Here is an 18,820-nt window from a genome sequence, read left to right as displayed (position 1 = left end):
CATCCTCTCCAGCATCTGTTGTCTCCAGATTTTTTAATGATCACCATTCTAACTGGCATGAGATGGTATCTTAATGTAGTTTTGATTTGCATTTCTCTAATGACCAGTGATTATGAGCATTTTCTCATATGTTTGTTGGCCTCATGTATGTCTTGTTTTGTGAAGTGTCTGTTCATATCCTTTGCCCACTTTTGAATGGGCTTGTTTGTTTTTTTCTTGTAAATCTGTTTTAGTTCTTTGTAAATTCTGAATATCAGCCCTTTGTCAGATAGGTAGACTGCGAAAATTTTTTCCCATTCTGTTGTTTGCCGATTCACTCTAATGACTGTTTCTTTTGCCTGCAGAAGCTGTGGCGTTTAATTAGGTCCCATTTGTCTATTTTGGCTTTTGTTGTCAATGCTTTCGGTGTTTTGGTCATGAAGTCCTTGCCTATGCCTCTGTCCTGAATGGTTTTGCCTAGATTTTCTTCTAGGGTTTTTATGGTGTTAGGTCTTATGTTTAAGTCTTTAATCCATCTGGAGTTAGTTTTAGTGTAAGGTGTCAGGAAGGGGTCCAGTTTCTGCTTTCTGCACATGGCTAGCCAGTTTTCCCAACACCATTTATTAAACAGGGAATCCTTTCCCCATTGCTTGTTTTTGTCAGGTTTGTCAAAGATCGGATGGTTGTAGATATGTTGTGTTGCCTCCGATGCCTCTGTTCTGTTCCATTGGTCTATATCTCTGTTTTGGTACCAGTACCATGCTGTTTTGATGACTATAGACTTGTAGTATAGTTTGAAGTCCGGTAGTGTGATGCTTCCTGCTTTGTTCTTTTTGCTTAGAATTGACTTGGCTATGTGGGCTCTCTTTTGGTTCCATACGAAGTTTAAGGTGTTTTTTTTTCCAGTTCTGTGAAGAAGGTCCTTGGTAGCTTGATGGGGATAGTGTTGAATGTGTAAATTACTTTGGGCAGTATGGCCATTTTCATGATATTGATTCTTCCTAACCATGAACATAGAATGTTTCTCCATATGTTTGTGTCTCTCTTATTTCGTTGAGCAGTGGCTTGTAGTTCTCCTTGAAGAGGTCCTTTACATTCCTTGTTAGTTTTATTCCTAGTTATTTTATTCTCTTTGTGGCAATTGTGAATGGAAGTTTGTTCTTGATTTGGCTCTCTTTAAGTCTGTTATTAGTGTATAGGAATGCATGTGATTTTTGCACATTGATTTTGTATCCTGAGACTTAGCTGAACTTGCTTATCAGTTTCAGGAGGTTTGGGGCTGAGACGATGGGGTCTTCTAGATATACAATCATGCTGTCTGCAAATAGAGACAATTTGACTTCCTCCTTTCCTATTTGAATGCCCTTTATTTCTTTTTCTTGCCTGATTGCTCTGGCTAGAACTTCTAATACTATATTGAATAGCAGTGGTGAGAGAGGGCATCCTTGTCTTGTGCCACATTTCAAGGGGAATGCTTCCAGTTTTTGCCCATTCAGTATGATATTGGCTGTTGGTTTGTCATAAATAGCTTTTATTATTTTGAGATACGTTCCATCAATACCTAGCTTATTGAGGGTTTTTAGCATAAAGGGCTGTTGAATTTTGTCAAAGGCCTTCTCTGCATCAATTGAGATAATCATGTGGTTTTTGTCTTTGGTTCTGTTTATGTGGTGAATTACGTTTACGGACTTGTGTATGTTGAACCAGCCTTGCATCCCCGGAATGAAGCCTACTTGATCATGGTGGATAAGCTTTTTGATGTGCTGTTGCAATCAGCTTGTCAGTATTTTATTGAAGATTTTTGTATCTATGTTCATCATGGATATTGGCCTGAAGTTTTCTTTTCTTGTTGAGTCTCTGCCAGGTTTTGGAATCAGGATGATGTTGGTCTCATAAAATGATTTGGGAAGGATTCCCTCTTTTTGGATTGTTTGGAATAGTTTCAGAAGGAATGGTACCAGCTCCTCTTTGTATGTCTGGTAGAATTCAGCTGTGAACCCGTCTGGACCTCGGCTTTTTTTGGGTGGTAGGCTATTAATTGCTGCCTCAACTTCAGACCTTGTTATGTGTCTGTTCAGGGTTTCGGCTTCTTCCTGGTTTAGGCTTGGGAGGAGGCAAGTGTCCAGGAATGTATCCATTTCTTCCAGGTTTATTAGTTTATGCGCATAGAGTTGTTTGTAATAATCTCTGATGATGGTTTGAATTTCTGTGGAATCTGTGGTGATATCCCCTTTATCATTTTTTATTGCATCAATTTGGTTATTCTCTCTTTTATTTTTTATTAATCTGGCTAGTGGTCTGTCTATTTTGTTGATCTTTTCAAAAAACCAGCTCCTGGATTTATTGATTTTTTGAAGGGTTTTTTGTTTCTCTATCTCCTTCAGTTCTGCTCTGATCTTAGCTATTTCTTGTCTTCTGCTAGACTTTGAATTTTTTTGATCTTGCTCCTCTAGCTCCTTCAGTTTTGACGATATGGTGTCAATTTTTGATCTCTCCTTGCTTCTCATGTGGGCACTTATTGCTATATATTTTCCTCTAGAGACTGCTTTAAATGTGTCCCAGAGATTCTGGTATGTTGTGTCTTCATTCTCGTTGGTTTTGAAGAACATCTTTATTTCTGCCTTCATTTCATTGTTTATCCAGTCAACATTCAAGAGCAAGTTGTTCAGTTTCCATGAAGCTGTGCGGTTCTGGGCTAGTTTTTGAATTCTGAGTTCTAACTTGATTGCACTGTGGTCTGAGATACTGTTTGTTATGATTTCCGTTCTTTTGCATTTGCTGAGGAGTGATTTACTCCCAATTATGTGGTCAATTTTAGAGTAGGTGTGATGTGGTGCTGAGAAGAATGTATATTCTGTGGATTTGGGGTGGAGAGTTCTGTAAATGTCTATTAGGTTTGCTTGGTCCAGGTCTGAGTTCAAGTCCTGGATATCCTTGTTAATTTTCTGTCCGGTTGATCTGTCTAATATTGACAATGGGGTGTTAAAGTCTCCCACTATTATTGTGTGGGAGTCTAAGTCTCTTTGTAAGTCATTAAGAACTTGCCTTATGTATCTGGCTGCTCCGGTATTGGGTGCGTATATATTTAGGATCGTTAGCTCTTCTTGTTGCATTGATCCTTTTACCATTATATAATGTCCCTCTTTGTCTCTTATGATCTTTGTTGCTTTAAAATCTAATTTATCAGAGATGAGAAATTGCAACTCTTGCTTTTTTTTGCTCTCCGTTTGCTTGGTAAATCTTCCTCCATCCCTTTATTTTGAGCCTTTGTGTACCCTTGCATGTGAGATGGGTTTCCTGGATACAGCACACCAATGGGTTTTGGCTTTTTATCCAATTTTCCAGTCTGTGTCTTTTGATTGGGGCATTTAGTCCATTTACATTTAGGGTGAATATTGTTATGTGCGAATCTGATACTGCCATTTTGGTGCTAGCTGGGTGTTTTTCCCTTTAGTTGAGCTGGTACTTGTTGTTCCTTGATATGTGTAGAGCCTCTTTCAGGAGCTCTTGTAGAGGTGGCCTGGTAGTGATGAAATCTCTGAATACTTGCATGTTCCCAAAGGATTTTATTTTTCCTTCACTTATGAAGCTTGGTTTGGCTGGATAGGAGATTCTGGGTTGAAAGTTCCTTTCTTTAAGGATGTTGAATATTGGCCCCCACTCTCTTCTGGCTTGTAGGGTTTCTGCTGAGAGATCTGCTGTGAGTCTGATGGGCTTCCCTTTGTGGGTAACCTGACCTTTCTCTCTGGCTGCCCTTAGTATTTTCTCCTTCATTTCAACCCTGGTCAATCTGATGATTATGTGCCTTGGGGTTGCTCTGCTTGACAAATATCTTTATGGTGTTCTCTGTATTTCCTGGACTTGAATGTTTGCCTGCCTTGCTAGGTTGGGGAAGTTTTCCTGGATAATGTCCTGAAGAGTATTTTCCAGCTTGGATTCATTCTCTTCATCGCATTCAGGTACGCCTATCAAACGTAGATTAGGTCTTTTCACATAGTCCCACATTTCTTGGAGATTTTGTTCATTCCTTTTTACCCTTTTTTCTCTAGTCTTGCCTTCCCATTTTATTTCATTGAGTTGATCTTCGACCTCTGATATCCTTTCTTCTGCTTGGTCAATTCGGCTGTTGATACTTGTGCATGCTTCACGAAGTTCTCGTGTTGCATTTTTCAGCTCCATCAATTCACCTATATTCCTTTCTATTTTGTCCATTCTCGTTAGCATTTCGTCAAATCTTTTTTCAAGGTTCTTAGTTTCTTTGCATTTGGTTAGAACATGTTCTTTAAGTTAACGGAAGTTTCTTTCTACCCACCTCCTGAAGTCTGATTCTGTCATTTCATCACACTTTTTCTCCCTCCAACCTTGTTCCCTTGCTGGTAAGGAGTTGTGATCCCTTGTAGGAGGAGTGGTGTTCTGGTTTCAGGTGTTTTCATCCTTCTTGCGCTGGTTTCTTCCCACCTTTAAGGATTTATCCACCTGTCGACTTTGTAGTTGCTGGCTTTCAGATTGGGTCTCAAATCTTTCAGATTGACATTCTGTTTGTTGATGATGGGATTATTTCTGTTTCTTGGTTTTCCTTCTGACAGTCTGGCCCCTCTGCTGTAGGTCTGCTGAGGTTCACTCCAGGCCCTGCTTGCCTGGGGTTCACCTGCAGCAGCTGCTGAACAGTAAGGGTTGTTACCAGTTTTCTTCTTCTGCTATCTTTGTCCCAGAAGGATACCTGCCTAGTGTCAATCTGATCTCTCCTTTATGAGGTGTCTCTTTGGATATATAGGGGTCAGGGAGCTGCTTGAGGAGACGGTCTCTTCTTTATAGGAGCTCAAATGGTGAGCTGTGAGCTCTGTTGTTGTTCATTCAGAGCTGCTGGATAGGTACGTTTAGGTCTGCTGCAGCAGAACTCATAAACCACTTTTTGTTCCCAGGTGCTCTGTCCCAGGGATTTAGGGCTTTATTTATGAGTTTCCGTTATGCTGCCGCCTTCTTTTTTTTTTTTTTCCTTCAGACCTGCTCTGCCCAGCAAGGAGGCAGCCTAGTCACTGTCGGCCTATAGAGGCTTTGCTGAGCTGCTGTGGGCTCCGCCCCGCTGCCGAGTGAACTTCCCTGCAGTCCTGTTTATACGGGTGTAGTTAGAACTGCTTTGGTGATGGTGGCCCGCCTCTGTTGAGGCAGAGTCTCTCTGCTGTGGCGGGTTGCCTCAGCAATGGCGGGCTGCCTCAGCAATGGCGGGTTGCCTTGGCAATGGCGGGCTGCCTTGGCAATGGCGGGCTGCCTTGGCAATGACAGACGCCCCTCCCCCACAGAGCTGGACTGTCCCGGGTTCAGCTGCGCTTGCCGTGAATGTCTCAATCCAGAGTTTCTGGTTGCTGTTCTTTGTGGGGGTGGCACCAGCCGAGCCTGATCGCCTGGCTCCCTGCCTCAGAGCCTTTTTTAAGTTGGTGTTCCAGTCGCCTGTTGAAGAGGCGCCGGGGTCTGTTTGTTTTCCCCTGCGGCCACTCACTGCGCTGGCTTAAACAGCGGCACTGAGGTTTGTGGCGCTTTTTTTTTTTTTTTTTTTTGTCCTGGAATCTACTGTCCTGGTTCTCTGCTGAGTCCCCTTTTTAAACAGACGAGTGGGCGACTTCTCGTGGCTCCAATCGCCAGCCAAAAGGGCACCCGGACCTGTGTATTTTGTACGGAGAACCGAGGCTCCGGGGCGCCGACAAAGCAGCCGCGCGGGGCAAAGCAGCCGCACTGGCCGAAACAGCCGTGCTGGCGACCGTGGAGCACCTCCGCCCGGGAATTTCCTAGTCTGTGGGCAATAAAAACGCGGCGTCCACTCACCCTCTGTGCTTTCACTGGGAGCTGCAATCCTGAGCTGTTCTAAACGGCCATCTTGCTTCCTCATCAAAATTTATTTTTAATTGACAAGTAATAATTACATATGCTTACCCCATACATAATGTTTTTTAAATGTATTTTTCTATATAACTTTTTAAGTGATTTTGCTAGGTATTAAAATATATACACACAACTTATCACAGTCCACTGAAGCTATCATTTTTCCAGTTTGTGTGAAACATATAAAATTTACTTTTCTTTACATCCCTTTAACTTCCCCTATTTACAATATACATTGTTGTAAACGTTTTCTACATAAACTTAGAACCTCACTGGACAATGTTATAATATTTCATTCAACCATCAATCATATTAGGAAACTCAAAAGAAGAACATGTTATATTTCTTCATATTTTTGCTTACTGAGCTCTTTCTTCCATGCTAGTGTTCCAAGTTCCTTCTTACATAGTTTCCTTTTTGTTTATAGGACTTCTCTTAGTCTTTCAGAGAGGTCTGCTGGTGACAAATTCTAATTTCTTTTCATCCGATAATATCTTGATTCCTCTTTTATTCCTGAAAAATGTTTTCTCTGGCTATAGGATTTGGGGTTGACAACCCTTTTTTCTCAACACTTGAAAAATGTTGTGTCACTTACTTCTGGCCAACGTGGTTTCTGGTGAGAAATCTGGATATAACCCTACACACTATGATGAAAGCAGAGCTTGATATACCTCTCAATGGTGTGCCACCTCTGTTCCCTCTCTACAGATTTTAGGCACCTTTTCCCCATTCCAATATATTTATGTGTCAGGAGTATAAGTCTCATAGGACTTTTAAATTTTTCCTTGTGGATATCCTTCTCCAGGATCACTTTGTGCTTGAATGTCCCTTAGTTCTATAGCAGGCCTTGGCTTTGGTTTTGGTCAGCACCTTGTGCTTTAGGATCAATGTGCTCCTTTGGTCACTGCTGCCACCAACATGCCTTTCTCAGAGGAGAGTGGTTGAGAGGAGCCTGTACTCCCCTCACTGCCCTGCCTGCCCACACTTATGTACTACCTTCCCTTTCATCCCCTGAATGGCATCAACATATAATTATTAGTGTTGACCAGGATTAACTGGAGAATCTCAACATGGAGGATGTACCAGTTTCCTAGGGCTGCCATAACAGAGTATCACAAACTCGGTGGTTTATGCTACTAAAAATGGATTCTCTCACCATTCAGGAGGTCCAAAGTCTGAAATCAAGGTGTTGTTAAAGGCATGCTCCCTCTGAAGCCTCCAGAGGAAAACCCTTGCTTACCTCTTTCAGTTTCTGGTAGTCCCAGGTGTTCCTTGGCTTGTGGTAGTAAAATTCTAAATCTCTGCCTCGACTTCACATGGCTGTCTTTCCTCTGCATGTGTCCCTGTCCAAATGTCCCTCTTGTTATAAAGATAGCAATTAAATTGAATTAAGTCTAACTCTAACGACTTTAATCTTAACTCAACTAAATATGAACTTGATTAAATTTATTAAATTTACAAAGACCCTGTTTCCAAAAAGTCACATTCATAGGCATGGGAGTTTTAGTATATTTTTTCTGCTGGAAACATAATTCAACCGTAAAAGTAGAGAAAAACTTAAAAAGTGAACCAGAATATAAATGTCAACACAATGCTAGAAACTAAAGTTAAAATCCTGTTAAGGCCACTCTTATGAGCCCACCCCAGTTCTGGATGTTTTGTGTAAACAGAATAATGTGTTTACATGGTCTTTTATGTCTGGCTTCTTTTTCTTAGCATAATACTTTCAAAGTTCATTCATGTTGTAGCATGTATTTATACTTCATTGCTTGTTATGAGTAGACAATATTCTGTTGTACGAATATACCATATTTATTTATCCATTCATTAGTTGATAGGCATTTGATATTAGTTGATAGTGTCGTTTTCACTTTGGGGTTATCATGAATAATGCTGCTGTGAATATCCATGTAGAACTTTCTGTCTGAGCATATGTCTTCACTTCTCTCAGGCACATACGAAAAATGGAACTACTGAGTTCCATATTTTTCCATATGGTAAATCTATGTCTAACTTTTTAAAGAAATCCCTAATTGTTTTCCATAGCAGTGGTACCATTTTACTTACCCACCAGAAATGTATAAGGGTTTAATTTCCCCACGCCTCATCAACATTTCTTATTGTTTTCATTAAAAAATTTATAACTATCCCAATGGATCTGATGTGACATTTTATTTTGGTTGTTGATTTGCATTGCTTGATGACCAATAATAATGAGCATCTTTTCATATGTCTATTGGCCATTTTTGTATCTTCCTTGGAGAAATGTCTATTCAAATATTTTGTCCATTTTTAAATTGGAGTATTTATCTTTTTAGAGTTGTAAGAATTATTTATGTATTCTGATACTTGGTCTTTATCAGCTATATTATTTATTTCATTTTATCCCGATGGCTGTCTTTTCACTTTCTTAGTGGCATTCTTTGATAGGCAAAGAGTTTTTGTTTATGAAATCCAATCATTATGCTAAATGAAATAAGTTGAACACAGAGAGACAAATAATGCATGGTCTCCCTCATTCGTGACATCTAAAATAGTCAAACTCATAGAATGGCAGTTGCCTGGGGCAGAAGGGAATGAAAAATATGGCGATACTGGTAAAAGAGTAAAAGATGTTAGTTATGCAAACCGAGTAAGTTCTGGAGATCTAATGTAAAGCAATGTGAATATAGTTAGCAATGTTGTAGTCACTGATGCATGATGATGTTTTGGTCAGTCAGTGATGTATCACATATGTGATGGTGGTCCTCTAAGATTATACTGGAGCTGAAAAAGTCCTATTGCCTAGTGACATCTTAGCTGTCATAACATCATAATGCAATTACTTTATTTTAAAAATAAATTTAGTATATCCTAAATGTACAGTGTTTACAAAGTCTACAGTAGTGTACAGTAATGTCCTAGGCCTTCACCTTCACTCATTACTCACTCACTCACTCACTAGCTCACCCAGGGCAACTTTCAGTCCTGCATGCTCCATTCATGGTAAATGCTCTATACAGTGTTACCATTTTTCATCTTTTACACTATATTTTTATCATACGTTTTCTATGTCTCTATGTTTATATGAGTTTCCACACAAAAATACTTACCATTTCCATACAAAAATACTACAGTACTCAGTACGGTAACATGCTGTACAACCCTTTTCTCTCAGCACTTGAAAAATGTTGTGTCACTTACTTCTGGCCACCATAGTTTCTGGTGAGAAAGCTGGATATAACCCTAAACTATGATGGAAGCAGAACTTGCTATATCTCTCAAAGGTGTGCCACCTCTGTTCCCTTCTCTACAGAGTGGGGACCTGATGCTCTCTATAGCCTAGGAACAATAGGTTATGCCATATAGCCCAGGTATGTAGTAGGCTCTACCACGTAGGTTTGTGTAAATACACTCTTTAATGTTTGCACAATGACAAATTTGCCTAATAATGCATTTCTCTGAACACATACCAGTCATTAAGCAATGAATGACTGTCCTTGGAATTTGCTAAAAGCGTAGATCTTAAGTCTTCTCACCATGCACAAAGGTAACTATGTGAGGTAATGATATGTGAATTAGCTTGATTGTGGTGGTATTTTACAACGTATATGCATATCAAAACTCCAAATTATATGCCTTAAGTATATGCAATTTTTATCTGTCAAGTACACCTCGCTAAAACTTCAGGAAACCTAATTTATCTATTTATCCTTGGTCACTTGTGCTTTTGGTGTCATATCTAAGAAACAGTTGCCTAGTCCTAGGTCATGAAGCTATACACCTGTTTTCTTTCTAAGACTTCAGTTGTTTTAACTCTTCTATTTGGATATTTGATCTGCTTTGAGTTAATATTTGCGTTTAGTGTAAGGTAGGGCGTCCAACATTCTTTTGCATGTGGATATACGGTTGCCTCAGCACTATAGGTTGTTTTCATCCATTGATTTGTTTCAGGTGTTTTTCATGACATACTTTATCCTTTTGTGTGTATCCCACTGCATACAGACAGCCTTGTAACATACTGTATACCAAACATACTCTCTTCCCCAGTGTGTCTTGCATTCAGCCCTAGCTGGGCGTAGGTTGAACCAGACAATTACCTTTCTCTCTGGGATTCCTGGAGTTCTCCTTCCACACTCCCACAAGCAGGGTCTCTGGCCCTTGCCCCATTCCTCCTCAACCAAAGAGCAAGAATCAAGTGTTTCTCACTTGATTTGGGTCAAGGGTTAAAACCTTTGATTGCTTACAGTGGGCACTCTGTTATTCTTTTTTTTTTTTTCACATTTATTTTCATCAATGATCATTCCCTTTCTCTTCAGGCTGCCAATGGCAGAACTTTTCTGTTTATTCACTGCCAGAGTATATTGAAAAGTGATTTCATTTCCTACCAAGGCCTCTGCCAAGATCTGTTCACAACTCCCTAAACCAACTCCCTAAAAGCCTCTGCTGCTGAGGAAATGTCAAGTCTCAGCATTTGGCACTGGTGTTCCTGTTGATGTGTGCAATGGCTTCCAAGAAGGACTTGTAGGCTTGCTCTCCAGCATGGGCTCAGGTGTTCCAGCTTATTTTCCCTTTTTGCTTGTCTCTTTGGTAATAGAGGCCATCAGTAACCTGGGTCTCTCTGGCTGTGAAAGCAACGGGCGGATAATGTCATAGGGAAGAGGTTTGGAATTACAGAGCAACACCAAAGAGATGAGCTGGAATCTGTGGGTGAGAGTGGTGGGGTCTGAGACAAAGTCAATGCGGGTAGAGGAATATGGGGGAACAGTGGGGTTGACAGCACAAGGTAACATGCCTTATTTTACCTGGACCAGAGATCTGACCCAGATATGTGTGGGTCAGAAGAGGATGCTATATTCCATCATCATATCACCAGTTCTTCGTCCACAGAAACCTGTTTGCCTCTTTTAGCAAAAGAAAAATTTCCAAACCTCTGAATTTTTTATCTTTGAGTTGAACAGATTGCAGAACTCATTCATCTTGCATAACTTCCCTGCGAGTATATAAGCCTCCTTGTATGTTCGTGTGTGTTTCTGTGCTTTTTTTTTTTGCAGGTAAGGATGACAGAGTCATGTCTTTGTTCAGGGGGCATGTAAGGCAGATGAACAAATATCCACAAAGATTGATTGCCTTTGACACAATGTGATCATGCAGTACATTTATTTATGGAAATAAATTCCATTCGAATAAGCAAGGGTGCACAGGACTGAGGCTCTGCATTGGGATGGTTCTTGCTTGTGGTCCTGCGGGACGACCGGGAATGGGGGACAAGCACCCCTCATCGGCTCTCCAGAGAGAAGACAACTCAGCGCAGGGAAAGGCAGCCGAGCCCACTGGAGAAGAGGCAAAGCAACAGTGGCCTTTGGCTTCAGAGGGGAGAACGCTCAGCGAGGGTTTCGGTGGGAGATGGGTCCTGGCAGAACTCTTACGGTGGTGGAGGTGGTGGATTATGGCGAGACGACGGAGAAAAGGAGAGTCTGTGGGCTCTGAACACCAAGCAAGGAGGATGAATGCGATTATCAGCTGAGGGATCAGAGCCACATTTGCAATCTGTCAGTCAGACCTGACCTCCGCAAAGACCTCCGACTGGCGCCTGTGGAGCAGCACGCAGAGCAGGAGTGCGCCTCCCAGCAGCAGGGCCAGGCACAGGCTCCAGCTCCAGGGCGGCTTCGACCACTCCTCCAGCGCGGCCCGCAGCCAGGCGCTCCACGGCCTCCTCCGCACGCGGGCGGCCACGCGCTCCGCCACCCTCCGGAGCCGCTCCCCGGGATCCGCCCAGCGCAGCTGCTGCGCCAGCTCGTACACCTCGTTGGAGTAGTGGGCGCCCTCGTGCTCCCGCACCAGGCCCTCCACCAGCCCCAGCAGCTGCTCCGCCTGGGCCTCCTGCTCCGGGCCGGTGGCCCTGTTGTCAAACGCACAGACCCGGCCCCCGCACTGGACCACCAGCTCGCGCAGGGCCCGGTTCTCTGTGCCGTGCACGTAATCGTGCAGGGAGCCCCCGGCCAGGTCCTCCTTCCTGGTGAAGACGATGACCATCCACTTCAGGACGCCCTCCCCGAACATGTCCCTCACCTGCCTCACCGCCTGCTGGTCCTGGGCGGTGAACCGGCCCAGCTGGGTCACCAGGAGCAGCGCGTGGGGCCCGGGGGCCGAGAGCAGGTAGCAGTGACCTCTCTCCTCACAGCGGGGATCTGTCCTGGACACCTCGGAGCTGAAAATGTCCGGAGTGTCCACGACTTCCACGTGCCACTTGTCCCACCTGTGGCTGGCCATGGTGCAGGCCCTGGTCACAGACGTGGCCCCCAGCCTGGACAGGAACCGTCTCTGGCCCAGGATGCTGTTCCCGGTGGCGCTTTTCCCGGCCCCTGTTCTCCCAACAAGGATGAGCCTCAGCGTGGGCTTCTGCCGGGACTGAGTGTTCTCTGCTGAATCTGCGAGAATGAATTGTTTTTAAGCTCCAAACCTAAGCCAGCATACTTAGGTAAATGGATCTCCTGGATGTCTTTTGAGCCAAAGAGAAGAGTGGGTTTTAGACTTTTGCTTTTTAAAGCAATGCTTCACTGAGGTGATCTGATGAGAAATTTGTAGTCCTGGGTGGTCCTTACTCATCCATTCCTGTCCCCTTTGGCTTCCCTGCATGTCCCAGAGCCTGGGGAACATTTCTCTAGGGGACCCCTTTATAGTTTCAGGCCATTACCTCATCTGACAGTAACCCTCTCTGGTCATCTGCACACATGCAGGCTGCACAGGGATTCATTTCCCTGCCTTCCCATTGAGCTTCCCGCAGGGACAACTGTGCAGCGCTCTCTAACAAGTCATCCAGAAACCACCCTTTGGAAGGCAGAGTAGGATCTGAGCAGGATCCAGTGTCAGACCCTGGCTTTGAACCACCACCTCTGCACTGGCTAACTGGGTAGCTGTGGGAAGTTATTTAATCTCCTCAAGCCATCATTTCCTTTTCCTGTATAATGGGAATAATAATATCCATGGTTCCTCAGAGGGTTCTTGAAACGGTTACATGAACTAATTCACATACATGCTGAGCAGAGTGGCTGGCATGTGGAACACCCCTGGTGAATCTAAGTCATTGCTTTGAGGGGCTGGGAATAACAGACCACCATGTCAGTTTGGGTGGTAGTAAGGAATATTATCTGGGGGGCTCCTGACTCAAATTCAGATTTGGTGCCATTTCTACGCCCCTGTCTGTAATTTTGAGCCAACCTCTGGGAAGTTGAGCTGATATAAATCAACTGTTTTTAGGTCAGCCTTGTATACAGAGCCTAAGGGGGTGAGGCAATATATTGGTTTTCACTTCTCTAAGATCAACTTCTTTTGAAATCACCGTCCCTGCCCATCTGGATCTGGGCATTTGAGGACTGGCATTGCTCTCTGCAGGGTTTCCAGGGACCTCAAGGTCTAAAGTTATCTAGGTCAGTGGCAGGCAGAATGGAATCTACCATCCCACCCCAGAGATCAAAGCCTAACACTTTATTCCAAATCAGCTGGACCATACCAGCTTCAGCTCTCAGCTTTGCCATTGTATTAACAGGGGCAAGGAAATTACAAAGCCAGTGCTCTTGAATTGTTTTAGTCCCATTCAAAAGTCACTAATTGACTTCAGATTCTGATTCTGATTAAGAGAGAGGCACCTACAGGGTGCCGCTACCCATACCTGGAAGGTAGAATACCTGAATGGTGGCCTCTGCCCTGCCACTGTCTGAAGTCCATGTACTAGAAAATCTCTGAATTTCACTTTTGTCACCTTTTAAATGGAAGGGGTGGATTTCGATTATCCCTGAGGCGCTCTCCAAGTCTACCCTTCCAACATCTTCTTGTATCACTTCTCTTGGTAGATTTCAAAGCTAGTTCATTTGTGTCATAGACCATGTACCATGACTTCATTACCCATCCTAGTACCACACAATATTTCCAAGTCAGCTATTTTGCAGAGTATGGCAAAAGTCACTCCTTTCCATTTGTAGCTCTTCTCAATAATTACATCTGGTCTTACTTAACCTCTGCAATCCTATTTCCTCATATTGAAAATGGGGATAATAACTGTTTAATCTACCGTAAAGGTTCCTTTGAGGGGTAAGTGGGATGTTGCGTATAGAGCCTGTCATACACTGAGCTACTCACGGTGACAAGCCGCCCTGCATTGCTGGCATTCTGACGAAATGAGTCCTTTATCATTCAAACAAGCAGTGCCGCCCCACCAAAATGGAAGGTAGGCAGAGACATTTCTCTTAAGGTGGGGTGTGAAATAAATAATTGGGAGTTATTCCACCTCCCCCTTTCCCTGTTCAGTCAGGATGTCCTCTCTCTCCCAACTAAATACCTTCACTGGGCTCTGTCATCATTCTGCTCTTACATCACCACGTAAGTCAGTCATTGAGAGGAAATGATGCATGTGAATCCCTATTCCTCTCCCCTTCTTGACCTGGATCATAGTGTGTAAAATCCAACAGCAGAACCATGTCAGAGAGGTGCTCTCTTTGTCATTATCAGTCAGTCTTCATTTCCCATCTTCTGTGTTTGAGTCTCTTTCTTCTATCTCTCTCCCTCCCTCATTTTCTCTCCCTTGAGCCCTAATAATATTTTAACTCTTACACATTGTTCTCCAACACACTCTTTGGTAAACCATGTTTACTCCATCTTTTATACCCTTGATCCCCTCCCTGCAGAACAGGTTAGAGCCTCAATTATTATGCTGTCTTACTGAGGCAGTCAAAAGACTTTCCAACATCGCACAGCAGACCAGGAGCAGAGATGGTGCTGGGGCTTTCGCTGTGATATCCTAGTGGTCCCAACTCCTCTATGTTTTAGAAGATACTAAAGGAATTTTCTCCCAGGAAAAGCATCTCTTAGATGTCTTCAGACTTGAGTCATTCCCAACCCCTGTACCAAATCCAGACACAAACACAGAGGGCATGTGTGCCCTCCAGACACACGTTCTTACCATGGAGATGCTCCTCATTGCTTCCCGCCTTCCCTTGTTGTCCTATGCTCACCTGGAAGAGTCACAAACATGGCTAATTTGTCCACTTATTTATCACATAGGTATACACGACATAACTTGGGAGGAGAGCAAGATGCTGGGGAAACCACAGTGAGAAGACATTGTCCCTGCCTTAAAGGGTCTTAGAATCTAGTTGTGTATTGTGTGTGTGTTTGTGGGAGTTGGGTTGGGATGAGGTGGGGAAAGAATGCACATAGAATCAGTTACAAATCCTACTTTAGGAGTGACATTAGGATATTGAATATTTAGATTAAGATATTAGGATATGGAAGAGCGGAATAAGGGCACCCATCCTGTTCTCGAGTTAGAAGGACATTTTGGAACCATTTAATGTTTTCTGTTCTGGCTCAGAAATGAAATGAAAGAAGAAGGTATTCTATGTCAATGACACATGAGCTGTAGAAATAGATTTTTCTAGGAAACCTGGGGGTTACAAGAGACTTTAGTAAAAACTCTTGAGTGTCTGAACATGTACTCAGTGACTTAGGGAGCTGCCTTAGTGGGAACTGGCCTAGCAAACAAATGAAAAGACACTTGAAAAAAATCTCATTTCTTGGGTTCACAAATACATACAACAAGCTGACCTAAGAGCTTTTAGCTCTGTTCTCACAAAGCCAAGTGTCTATTTGCTTGTCTGAATAAGAATTCTGTGCTGGGGAGGCTTGAATGCTGTCATCCACCTTCTGCTTTCTTCTACCTGAGGCTTTTCTAAATAAAGTAATTGTGCCGTATCCTAACATTATTTAATACAACTAACACTTTGTGATCCAGTTTGCCTGATCACACAAGCTCCTGAACACAAATGCACTTCTCCCTCCCTCTAGGGCTCCAGCCTCATTCCCAGCCAATCCCCCACTCAGTCAGCTGCTTCGCAAACAGCAGATTCCAGGGCCTTTCCAACCCACTCTGCTTCTCTCCTAGAACTAGTACTCCTCCCGACCTGTCTGTGCCTCACCGTCCATGTCAAACTCCGCCTCTTTTTGTCTTCCACCCTGGTCACTGAGGTACCCATGTTCTCTCCCATTGGCACCACCCATGAAGGAAGGGCAGAGAGAGAGGCTGGCTACAGATTTGTAAGCCACAGTCTGTAAGAAATAATGCTTTTCACTTTAAATAGTTTAATGCTATTCATTTTAAATAATGCTTTTCACTTTAGACAATTTCACAAGGTAGCAGTTTGGGGAAGCATGGAACTAGATAAATTTGGAGATCCCTCAGAGTTTTATGATGATAGGATTCTACTTATTTTACGTTTTCCAATAAATATATGCCTTTTGTAACTTTAGATTTCAACTCTTAAGAACTTTGAGTTAACTCTTGAAACTGCATTACAAGTCCTGTGGGAAGTTCCAAATGACCCAGCTGATTTCTGCAGGTCCCTGAGGCATACTTTCTTTTTGTCATCATTGACAAGGACTTCTTGCTTCAGCCAAATTCTTGTCCTTTGCTCTCAATCCTGTGGCTACTTATTCATTTTCTGCTCTGTCTCTGGCTGAAGGCTTGGAGAACAGGTTTGCCTCATACTCATTCCAAAGCTGTTTCTGTCTCTGCAGGAACTACCCTAACCCTCCCTAAAGCTTTCAATAAAGTTCACTCCATGGGCCTTAATTGGGTTAATTAGTTTTTGTGTATGAATTAACAGATAATCATAATTGACACCAGAGCAGAAAATAAAGCAGCCGCCACAAGATTCAGAGCAAAGGACAAGAATTTGGCTGAAGCAAGAAGTATTTGTCAATGATCACAAAAAGAAAGTGTGCTTCAGGGACCTGCAGAAATCAAGTAGGCCATTTGGAACTTCCCACAGAGTTTGGAATGCAGTTTCAAAAGTTAATTCAAAGTTCTGAAAAGCCAAAATCTGGAGTTACAAAAGGCATATGTTTAATGGAGAAGGTAAAATGTATATAATCCTATAATTGCAAAACTCTGAGGGATCTCCAAAGTTATCTAGTTCAATGCTTCCCTAAACTGCTAACTTTTGAAATTATCTAAGGGACTCTTTGAAGTGAAAAGCATTATTTATTACAGATTGTGGCTTACAAATCTGCATTTTTACTAAGCACCTCACTCCCCTTGAGTGATTCTAATGCAGCTCATCTGTGGATCTGAATTTGGGAATTGGTTATCTTAGTCCTCTCCTTCATTGTACAGATGAGGAAATTCTGATGGCTCAGAAGCCAAGAGGGCCCTGGGCAGCTTGGACTGGGGAGACCTTTAAGGGCACGTGTAGGGCAAGAGTTTGAAGATCATGTTCATAACCTTAGATGTCTCTTGACAGACCTTGTTGTGGGTGGTGCTCAGGAGAGTGGTGGATTAGAGGATTCAGCTCAGACGTATACAGAATTTTCATTCTAACTTGTTCTGAGGTTAGAATTGCTTCTATATCCTCTGAAATATCCGTCACCTTTGCTGAATATGCATTCATGGAGTGTTTACTGCCTTCTACAGTGTATTTTGTTTCCCTCAGTATTTCTGGCAAACACTTATCTTACTTACTTGTGGAGTAGAGAAAGGATTTAGTCTCAAATCTTTAGTAGCTAAGATTCTTGCTACTCTTTCAAACTTACTCCATTTAAAACTTGAAACATCTGGCCGGGTGCAGTGGCTCATGCCTGTAATCCCAGCACTTTGGGAGGCTGAGGCAGGTGGATCATGAGGTCAGGAGTTCAAGACCAGCCTGGCCAATATGGTGAAACCCCGTTTCTACTAAAAATACAAAAATTAGCTGGGTGTGGTGGTGTGTGCCTGTAGTTTCAGCTACCCGGGAGGCTGAAGCATAAGAATCTCTTGAACCTGGGGAGCAGAGGTTGCAGTGAGCTGAGATCATACCACTGCACTCGAAAGTGGGCCACAGAGCGAGACTCTGTCTCGAAAAAACAAAACAAAACAAAACTTGAAACATCCTTAAAATCCTGGGAGCATGTAGTTATGCTTCTAGGTCTGCTCCCCTCCCCTACCTTGTACTTAGTAGAAGGTAGGTGCTCCCTCACTTCATTTCGACGACAACATCAGACACTGAATGCTTCCTGCACCTCACAGCTCCTACCCTCAACCAGCTCCCAGGATCAGGCTCAGGCTCACCTTTCTCCGTGACATGCTCTGAAGTTGTCTCTGAGAAGTCCTGACTTATTGATCTCACTGTGGTCGTGAGTGCAGACGGCTCTTTCCTTTCGGCACACGGAGGAAGTCACGGAGCTGCTAGGAACTCACAGCTCAGGAAGCTCAGGGAGTGCCTGATGGTGATGACTTAAAGAGACAGAGACACTCAGCAGTGAGGTGGTGGATGTGCCGTTTTTCCACTACAAACCCACCCCGTGCTTTGGACTAAGGTGATGTTTTCAGGATGTCCCTGTGACACTGATGCCTTGTCCCCACAGTGGCTATAACCTTGGTAGGGAAGAACATTTTAGGTTTCTGGAGCCTGTCGTTATTTCTAGCCTCTAACCACTTCTAATCTTATTTTCATCTGCTTTTTGCTTCTGAAATACTTTTGTATAAAATGTTGTCCTGAGAGTCTCCTTTCCCAGGACAGGCATTCTGAAAGGAATCCCTGCCTGGTCATCGATCTGGACAGTGCCATCAAAGTGGTCCTATCTGCTAGGCACATCAGGTGCAAAGTCTCATTATTTTCAAAAAAAGGAAGCCTTCTCCAGCCATTAAAAATAGGATAGCACATGTTCTCACTCATAGGTGGGTCTTGAACAATGAGAACACATGGGCACAGGGAGGGGAACATCACACACTGGGGTCTATTGGGGGGTGGTGGATTAGGGGAGGGACAGCAGGGGGCAGGGAGGTTGGGGAGAGATAACACTGGAAGAAACGCCTGATGTAGGTGACTGGGATGAAGACAGCAAACCACCATGGCATGTGTGTACCTATGCAACAATCCTGCACAATCTGCACATGTACCCCAGAAGTTAAAGTACAAAAAAAAAGCAGCCAGTTATATTCCCTGGTGAAGGA

The 18,820-nt window shown here is 43.3% G+C and overlaps 2 protein-coding genes across 3 annotated transcripts in view; one reads left to right on the top strand and one right to left on the bottom strand.

The window, feature by feature from the left end:
* The window catches only part of LOC116527869 (GTPase IMAP family member 7-like), a 122,479-nt gene that overhangs the window by 64,413 nt on the left and 39,246 nt on the right, over positions 1-18,820 (top strand). The gene's annotated exons all lie outside the window — the stretch shown is intronic.
* On the bottom strand, positions 10,875-18,339 carry LOC116527870 (GTPase IMAP family member 1-like). 2 transcript variants are annotated; one of them, XM_032245058.1, is made up of 4 exons: positions 17,936-18,339; positions 14,795-14,846; positions 11,908-12,266; positions 10,875-11,358 (listed from the first exon to the last, which is right to left on the bottom strand). In XM_032245058.1, exons 1-4 carry the CDS (start codon positions 17,948-17,950, stop codon positions 10,999-11,001), a joined length of 786 nt encoding a protein of 261 aa, XP_032100949.1. In that variant the 5' UTR covers positions 17,951-18,339; the 3' UTR covers positions 10,875-10,998. The 2 variants fall into 2 exon arrangements, with proteins under 2 accessions (XP_032100949.1, XP_032100948.1); XM_032245057.1 differs by having other exon boundaries at positions 11,181-12,266; positions 17,936-18,337.

Source organism: Sapajus apella, unplaced genomic scaffold (assembly GCF_009761245.1).
Source record: "Sapajus apella isolate SASKATOON/1434 unplaced genomic scaffold, GSC_monkey_1.0 scaffold56, whole genome shotgun sequence".
In the NCBI taxonomy this organism is placed as follows: Eukaryota; Metazoa; Chordata; class Mammalia; order Primates; family Cebidae; genus Sapajus; species Sapajus apella.
Note: the sequence above shows the minus strand (reverse complement) of the source record. Positions and strands in the feature narration are given on the sequence as shown.

Bases quoted from the DNA above. Each gene is read 5' to 3' on its own strand.
- LOC116527870 (XM_032245057.1), bottom strand. The intron at 12,267-14,794 runs GTAAGAACGTGT...TCATTCTCGCAG, and splicing joins CAATGAGGAGCATCTCCATG to ATTCAGCAGAGAACACTCAG.